The following is a 9,483-nucleotide window of genomic DNA, read 5'->3' on the forward strand; positions in this document are numbered from 1 at the left end:
TTCCTAAAGTAGCTGCAACATGTCTAAGAAACTCCTGTGGTTGTAAAAAGTTCTGCACCTGATAGAAGATACACTTAAACAGTCTGAACTGAACCATACTTATACAGATGCTAATATCTAGACAACTATTGTTAGAAAGTGCTCAAGCTAAGCAATATAGGCAAACTTGAAATATACTTCCTACAATCCCCTTACTTGTCATGGCTCTGTGTTATGTAATTTCCTCTCCAACCCCATATTTCCAAATGCCTAAAATAAATTGGAGTTCAATACTGTTAAATTAATACCTTATGGCAAAGTAAGAACTGGAATTCTATTTTCCCCTCTACACTACTGAAAGAAATTCTACACTTCCCCTCTACACACTGAAAGAAATTTTACCACTACAGCACAAGACAAATTGATTTGGACACATATGCACACACAGCAGTTATTTCAGCCTTCCATCAGTTTCTTCCAATAACAACTTGAATTTAATCTGTTCCACAAGGAAGCCTGTCTATTCTCTTGTCCTTAGCAAATACTCACACATTTCAAAACATCAAGATCAGGCAGGTGGATCATTGACACACATAACAGTGTTGTACAAGTTACTGCATGAAGAGAGCAGCACTCATCTTTCATGAGGGAAAGCCAGAATGATGCATCAGTGAAGTCTGAAGTTAGGAATACATAAACCAACTAGTTTACAAACAGGATGGCCCACTTGCAAGGGTACAAAATAGCTGCCTAGTCAAATGTGCCATACCCCGTAGGAGATCAGGAGTTCTTGACACATTTAAGCCAAATTAGAGTCAGTATTATTTAAAAAGCTGTGAGGAAGTAAAAACAGGACCATCATTTATGACACAAGACTTCATCCTTTTTGGCCAAACAATTGATCATAAAGGTAAGGCAAAGATAACTGTCTAGGCCAGAGAACATAGAACCATAACAGAATAGTTTGGGTTGGAAGGGACCTCCAACCCCACATGAGTGAAGCCCAACAGGCTAAGATCTGAGGTTTCATCTATTTCTACTTTCTATGTGTAGTAAGTTGCATATACCTTTTGAAATCACACCAACTGCAAATGTATTTGTATCCTTGTTATTATTTTTTCCCAGCTTAGTCTGCAATAAAAAACACTTGAAAAGTCAACCCACTTTGAACACACTGAGTTATGGTAAGAAAGAGCAGCAGCAGATTTTTGCTTTGTAGCTACTCTTCAGCAAGAATATCAAACCAGAAAATCCTAAACCAGTGTTTATCTAAAACTCCTAGGTAGTTTTTAGAAATCTTGATATCAAATTAACTGTAACTTTTAAGACTTCTCAAAACTCAAACATTTTATTCTAATGCCTTTACTATGTACAGAATCTTCTCTCCCTCTCAGAGAAGAGGGTAATATATGCGAGGAAATTAAAGTCTATTAGCTGTTGGAGGTTTGATAATGCACAACATACTAATACAGTTAGCATTAATTGCTACCTGGGACATATATAAAAGTATGTATGTTCAGAAAAAAATGTCAATCACAATACATATATACTCATATATGGCTTTTCAAATTACAAACCTTAACACATTTAACATATTTACCTTTTTTTTGTCTCTGGATACCTCTAAAGTATATGAAAAAGTAATGCTGCCTAGTATCAGACAAAAGGAAAATTTCATATTCCCTAGGCGGAAACATCATTGCCTATTAATATTATTAATATTGAAATAATTTTTTTTCAAGTGCTACTGGAGCAATAGAGAAAACAGAGCCTTATGCACCTTCAAGAATAATTACCATCATCCTCCACTTCATTTCAGAATTTTGGAAAATCCTGTACCTTCTTCTTTATCTTTAACTGTGAGATAATTAAATTAACAACTGACTTCCATACATAAACTCACAGAGCAAAACATTTCTGACATAGTATTTTTGATATAGCATTTCAAGGTAGAATAAAAATCAGGTAGATTTTGCATTCTTCTTTTGCAAATAACATAAAAAGACCTCCTTTTGCAGAGTAAATTATAAAGAACAAAAATTCTCCATTATACCAAACTGCACTCACAACTTTAATACAACAGTGAGGAAACAGAAGTGATGTTTCTAGCAAGCAGTGCTATGCAAAGCTGAATACAAGTAAAAGAAAAACAACAGATTTAATTTTGCACAGAAGTCAGGCTAGGAAGCATTTGAAACAAAGCCAGACCAATCTGCTTACACACAGTATTTCACTGTCTTGTTAACAAAATGGAAAGTCTTCTACTCAACTAAACAAACGCTGTCACATTTTTATCCACACACTGCTACTACTTCATTCCTCTGATGAGCTCCAGTTTGGGGTTGTGAAAGCTCCTCTGTCCAAGGTGCTACTCTGTTCACAAAACAGGTTTTGAAAACATCCTTCTTGCTGCTGCCCCCAAACATATAAGAAACTGTAACAACAGAAATCCTTCCCAGCTTCCTCCCTTCTCACTACTCAGGCAAAAATCAAGTTTGCTGAGCAGAAAATCAAATATCACTAAATGTTCTGCCATAATACAGAATTTAGCAGAATGGTCCCCCCAGACAGGAAGGGCAGGCAATGAGGTGAGTGAATCTCCTTCTGTACGTGCAGGCAAACAGGCACTTATCTGTGTCCTCCTACACCAACTGTTCAGACATAACCTATTACATTAGAGAGGACTTAGGCTCTCCATTACAGAACTTCTTCAAACTTTCAATTAACATTTTCAAATTCAAAATATTTACTACTCATGCTACTTTCACATTTCTTTCAGTTTAGCAAATGAAAATGGAAGTAGAATTTCACTGGTTCTACAACAAGACATTTCTTACTTGCCACAGAAATCTGTACATAGAAGAGCAATCAATGTGTTATCTCCTGGACAGACATGAGCTTTGACTGTCTGTTTAAACTGTTTCTCCATTGTTAAGTGTCCAGTGTGTTTAAAACATGTCAAAGCAAAGAAGCAAGAAGTGAATACTTCTTTTGTGTCATCACTATTGGTAGCATGCCCCTATTCAATCCAGGATTGTGATTTTTTTTCAACAGCACTTTGAAAGACCCTGGATGCCTTACTTGTTTGTAGTCTATAATCCTAGTGGTTCCTTGAAGGAAGTTTTTTGTTTGCATATTGAATCCATCAATTAAAATTCAGTTTGATAAGGGAATTCTACAACTCACCTCTAAAAAAATCATGTTCAAACAACGCCAAACAAAACTAGAAGTAATGGTCTCAATTAACATCTCCTGTACACCCCCAAGCATACTTTTGTGAATTAGCTTTGTACTTCTTACAATGCAAAACACAGCTTCTGGGTAGAAAAATTCAGAACATCCAATATCTGCACCATAAAATATGGAGTATTTTTATTAATACTCCATATTTTTAATAGGAAAAAATCTATCTTGCTTAAGTATGATAGAACAAAGCCATCAAGTCTAAACATGAGTTATTGAATGGGGCTAAGATGCCTTCCCAAAATCCCAGAGCAATCTCTGTTCCATACCATGTGGAATGCCTGAATCCCAACACAGTGGTATAGAGACATAATGATCTTCTTCCTACTAGAACCAAGCACATGTGCACTGTAGCTATTTTCAAGATAAAATACTTGTCACAAGCTAATAACTGCCTTTTCTACAGCTGCATATTACTGAAAGAGGCTTGTTTACACATTCTATACTAATTGAAGAAAGTCTTTTACAGAACAAGACCAAAATTATCAGAGTAAGCCAAATTTAGTTTGCTTTCAGAGAATTAAAGAACAAAATTCATTATGCTGATGAGAGCACACAATCTCTCAAACCAACATGGAAGTTCACAATAAGTAGGCCCTAAGAAGTTTACAAATAACTTGTCACTAAATTTTCATTTGCTCATTGAATAAAAATTGTCTCCTTCTCCAAGTTTATTATACTTTGCCAGATAAGTCTTTCCCCTCACATCCGATTTACTCAGTCTGTGACACTGAAAAATTAAATAACTTTTCTGAGGATCTCCTTAATTGCACTTCAGCCTTTCAACATGACAGAAAGCAGATTGCAGACAACTCTTCCAGCAAGTCTTTTGCCATGTCCTGCACCACAAGAATACATGGGCTGACTGTGGAAACAGGTACAACAGTAATGGTGTTACCTGTGCTTGGAGAGACCCACAGCCAGAGAGAGGCAAATATTGCAGAGAATTCTACAGTGACTATGAACAGCATCCATTTCTAACTCAGTCCTTCTCTTTAAACATAGCAGGAAGCTGTCTAGTGTATTTTATCCAAATTCACTACCAAAATAGAATAATCCCATATTAATATCCACAGGACACATTTATTGGTACTCCTACCGTTAACCTGCCTGGAGAACACAGAAGCACAATTCCTTTCACTGTTCGTCACCTTTGGAGCTATTTCTGAGATAGATCCAGTAACCAGCAGCACCTCTGACACTAAGGAAACAAACTAAAATAAATGCAATTCAAGAATTTCAGAACTTTCCATGCTGTTCTAAGTGACTTCTACTACACAACATCCTTGCAATTCCGGATTTTTGGAAGGGTATTATACCAGGAAGGGCATAACAAAGAAGTACTACTTAATTCTAAAAAAACGTAGCTACAAAACAAGCAATTAGAATTTTATCTAGGTCATTGCCCCATCAAAACAATTGACACTTTAGAAGCATAACTCTGCTGACCTAAACACAATTTGACTACATTTGCAAGGCTTTCATTGCCTGCAGAAGGTGAATCAGTTGCAAGAAGAGGACAAAAAGAAACCCTCTGAGATAACTTCTGCAGTACTAGGGAATTTAAAATATTTGAGATTAATAATATGAACAGTATGAACAAGCAGTATTTTGTCAGTTTCAATGATTAAATTATAACAATGAAGCTGTCATCTTTTTGAAAAGGAAAAAATAAAAGAAAAACTAATTTTAATAGTATTGAGTACAAACTTAAGTAAGCAGATTTTATACCCACATGAAAATTTACTGTATCAAAACTTAATTTTTGAGTTCTTCATAGTCCACAGGTCCACTGGAAGAAAGCAGCAAGCTAAACCTGCTCTTGAAGATATATTGGGAATGGCTGTTATTGCAGAAAATGCTACATGTACACACAGAAAAGTGTACCTGTAAATTAGCTGTGGATTGTGCTTCTTTCCAAGCATCCTTACAGCCACTGGCCAGGAGCAAAGTTCCAAGATTCAAACAAACAGGCCTAGCCCTGGGAAGTGAGATGTCTGGGGTAAAAAGAAAATGTGGACACAACACAGTTGAACTCTCACTGCCCATTAAACTCAAAGCTTTTGTCATCAAATGCATAAAAAACCCAAGCACACTAGTGATTCAGTAGAAGCACTGTGCAGTACAGACACAGAGAGTGAGGCACACGAGTGTCACTGGATGGCTTGACATTGTTAAAATTTCAGGCAGAGAATATACTGTGCTTCAGAGACAGAGGAATGTATGAAACACAAAGCCAGATAGAAAACAACTATCCAATTCACTTGCCAGCTGGAAGCCTGTGTTCTGGTACATCCTGGAATGACTTAGAAAGTTACTGCTTGAATGTATGCAGCAGTTCATTGGATAAATTATTAGTTCAGGTCTCTGAATCCAAGCCTTCAGCCGTTCTACAGCACTATGGATTCCATTCAATCTGCAGTGGTGAGTTGTCAGCTGCTCCCCTCTACTCCACTCGCTCATATATCAGAAAGGGAATGAACCTGAGAGCTCCCAGCTTATAAGCATCAGTTTTCTCATCACAAAAACCATCTCCTGTGAACTACCTTTATTACACAAGTGAGCAAAAGACAGTCCATGAGAAGAAAAAAGAGGAAAAAAAAATTAAGCAAGAGCAACAAAAACACTGCTTCAGCTATCTACAAAAAGTAGCTAGAAATGTCAATGAGAGCACTCAATTTCCTTAAGAAAGCACAGACATTTTACATTTTCTGCTGGTATAGTTTGCTAAACAAGGTAGTTCTGGCCACTATGACAAAAGTACCTAGGAATCAGAGCATAAGAGACTTACAGAAAAGTTTAGAAAAGCTTGCACTTTTATTATTTGTTCATACAAGCACAGACTGATGATAAACTTTCATGCCACATGTGGTGCCAATCAGAGTTTAAGCTTTAAAGAAAAATAGTTATTGAAAAAATGTCTGCAAGTGGAACAACTTTGGAGAAGTAAAACTGTAAGTCAACTAATTCTGGGCTGATTTTGAGCAAATGATTACCAACATTATTTGTTAACCTTCTCGTCACAAAACTGTGTGCCGTATCTAGAGATTAACATTTGGCATTCCAGTCTCTTTTAGTTAGATAACTCCAACTGCTATCCAGGTTCTTAAAAATGAGATGTTAACACAGCTAAAAATAAATACTGAAATAGCAGAATTAGCATGCCAGGCACAGACAGGTTCCCAGAACAACTAGGCATACAACTATATGCACAGTTTGAAAAATAAAAATGCTGTAGGCAAATTAGAAAACCTGTCCTAGCAAACAAAAGAACACTACATGGTGGGTTTTTCCAGTTGGTTTTTCAGGGTGGGGCCATGAGATGTTGGAGGTTTAAGAGATTTTTTAAATGCAATTTATATTTAAAATAAGCACTCATTTGTTACTATAAATAATATTTCATCTGGCAAGTTTTGACCAATATGACTGTTTATACAGTAAATATTTGCTTGCCACAAACTGACTGAAAACCATCAAGCTGCTGGTCAGCTTTACACCTTTTCCTCAGAAATACTGAAAGTATAAAGAAACTGAAAATAATCATGCCAGGAAGTGCTCTGTATTAGTAACAAAAGTTAGTACAAAACTATCTAAAGGAACAAAGCTTGAACATAGAGGAAATGTTTGATAACAGAGAAACTGTAAACACAGTTCAAGAATCAAAACAGAACTTCACATACTGAATCTGTCCAATACAGAATACATAAGACCTCTCCTTTTCCTGTGATGGTGTGCTTCAGGAGAAGCATCATGACTTGCAAGCGAACAATAAAGATACGGTATTCTCATGGAAAACGTGGCCATGATCTTCTCTGGCCGGTCCTCAGATTTGATATTCTTTTTCCTAAATCCATGCCAAATTTGGGGGGTTTTAACCCCCTCTTGGATCAAGGCCTTCCCAGAAAACACAATTTCTAAGCAAAAATTAGAATTTCTTCTATAAATCTGTACATTTTCCAAAAAAGTCCATCAGTCAAATAAAGGAAAAAAGGTATTCATTACATTAAGCCATTCTATAAGCTCTATACCATATAAATGGTAAGAAAGAAAATTTATATACAACAGGTTGTATAGCACAAACTAAATGAGCTTTTAGAAACAATCTATGATACCCTTTCTAGCTCTGAAGGAAGAAGTCTCCAGTTACTGGGCACTAAGGATTACCTGCCTACGAAGAGAGAGGAAAAACAAACAGCGTAATCTTCTTGACAAGGATCACAGCTTGAAGAAGAATCTTCCAACTTCAGCAAAGACAACCATCCAATTTAGGTTCAAAGTGTCATATAAAAAGCTGTCAATCATTATTAAATACTTCCTCTGTTTAATATCACTGCAACTTCCACTCTCAATATCCTACTTAATTACATAACATACGAAGCAACAAATTAAAGGGTAGGAAGTCTTGTAAGAGCTTCAGAAGACCATGCTATCATCCTTGCACAGTCTTCTCCTTCTCCTCAGTTTTAAGTAACCACTCAGCTTATCAAAACAGGAAGAAAAGGATCACAGTGATTGCTTTAGGATTACAGAGGGGAAAAAAAAAGCCTAACTCAAAGAACCTCAAGAGAGTATAAGCCACAAGACTATGCAGAATCATAGTGTGTACAGTCTGCAAGAATATCTTTACTGAGTTTTAACCCTCTTTTGAAATATTAACACGGTTCTTTCTGGGGACAGGGAGGTTGGCAAAAGGAGCAGAAGAAGCAGCTAGGTATAAATCCATACACCTGAACTCATTATGTTGTTGGTAATAGTATTTCATAGTCTTTCAGAAGAAAAAAAAAAAACAAAACAAAATAACAAAAAACACACCACACTAATAATAGTACTAATAATTATTCATACACATACACTTGAGAGCATCCATTTCTCTTCTCCACGAAGCTTTTAATTTTGACGTATCATTTTCCTTCATGAATTGCAGCTGGGTGTCTCATTACCGCCCTATCAAAGTCCCCTTCCGTACCTCTCACCTTGCTGAGGGCCAGGCTGGACTAAGGCCTTGGGTGGAGATCCCGGGGCGGCAGCGCTGCCACTGGTGCCGCCACGCTGGGCGCGAGTGGGCAGGGCAGAGCCGGCAGGGCAGAGCCAGCACGGCCCTCCCCGCGCCTTCCCCACGCCCTCCCCGCCCTCCGGCCCGCAGGCAGCACCGTCATTGATGCCGCTCGGGCCACGGAAGCGGTTTTTGTGTCCGCATGACACACCGCAAGCGCCGGCAAGCGGCACCGCCGGCTCCGGGAGCCGCACGCCCCCCGAGGCCAACGCTCACGGGGGAGAGACAATAACAGCTCCCCATCCAAGCCATCCCCGCCTATGAAGCCAGGGTGGGGGAAGGACAGTGAGCGTATTATGGCGAGGTACCTACGATGAGGGGCGTAACTAAAGCATCTGTGCACAATCTCCAAAATGAAGCAAAGCCACGCAAGGGAGGAAGCAGGAGGGTTAAGACAGCGCCTTGCCACCCATCAGTCCCCCCTCCCCTTGGGGCGCTGAACAAGGGAAGCTCCAGGCACCCAAGAGAGGGCTCAGGAGCCAGCCTGAGGCGGGGATGGGGGCAGGATCGGGATGCTTTCCTCAGTCAGTGTGCGGAGGGGAAGGCAGAGGGATCAGGATGCTTTCCTCACCCAGCAGGAGGACGTTCTTCCCCGAAGGCAGCTTAGAGCGGGAGCGCGTGGACACCTCGCTGAGAATGCAGGACCTGGAACGGAAAGACGACAGCGCTTAGGAAGGGTCTCCCGCTTCCTCCTGGTCCCGACCCTCGCCATCTCCTGGGGATGGGGAGGGCTACGGCATGAGGGGCGGGGGGCAGGGCAGGAGCTGCCACTGCCAAGGGGAGGTGCCCCCCCCGCCAAGCTCAGCGACTGAGAGGCACTGAGCGCCAGCGGGGGCGGGGGATTATCCAGCCCCCTTCCCCTCGCCCCCCGCAGGGCACCGAGGCGCCCCGAGGGCGGCGGCCAGCGCGCCCGGGTCCGCGGGGCGGGGCGGGCACTCACCAGAGGTTCTGCCCATCGTCCTCATCGCCCGCCCGCAGCTCCGCGTTGTTGTTGTTGGCCGTGGCCGTAGAAGCGGCGGAGGAAGCAGAGGAAAAGCTGGCAGTCGACCCGAGCCCGGAAGAAGAGGAGCCGAAGGAGCCAGCTCTCCCCACCGCCGCCGCCATCTTCGCTGCTGCCTCCTCCTCCCTCCCCTGCCCCGCCGCCTCCCCGGGACGCGGAGCGGGCGGCGGCGCCGCGGCGCCGGCGGGGACCCGGATGTTGGGGGGGC

The 9,483-nt window shown here is 40.8% G+C and overlaps 1 protein-coding gene across 1 annotated transcript in view; it reads right to left on the bottom strand.

The window, feature by feature from the left end:
* Positions 1 to 9,449, bottom strand: part of DYNC1LI1 (dynein cytoplasmic 1 light intermediate chain 1) — a 26,031-nt gene extending 16,582 nt beyond the window's left edge. The window contains exons 1-2 of the mRNA XM_050970528.1: positions 9,216 to 9,449; positions 8,847 to 8,920 (exon numbers count right to left, since the gene is read on the bottom strand). Of these exons, the coding sequence (XP_050826485.1) occupies positions 8,847 to 8,920; positions 9,216 to 9,379 (238 nt within the window). The 5' untranslated portion in view covers positions 9,380 to 9,449. The remainder of the gene's footprint in view (positions 1 to 8,846; positions 8,921 to 9,215) is intronic.
* Positions 9,450 to 9,483: the final 34 nt, after the last annotated feature.

This window comes from Serinus canaria, chromosome 2 (assembly GCF_022539315.1).
Source record: "Serinus canaria isolate serCan28SL12 chromosome 2, serCan2020, whole genome shotgun sequence".
In the NCBI taxonomy this organism is placed as follows: Eukaryota; Metazoa; Chordata; class Aves; order Passeriformes; family Fringillidae; genus Serinus; species Serinus canaria.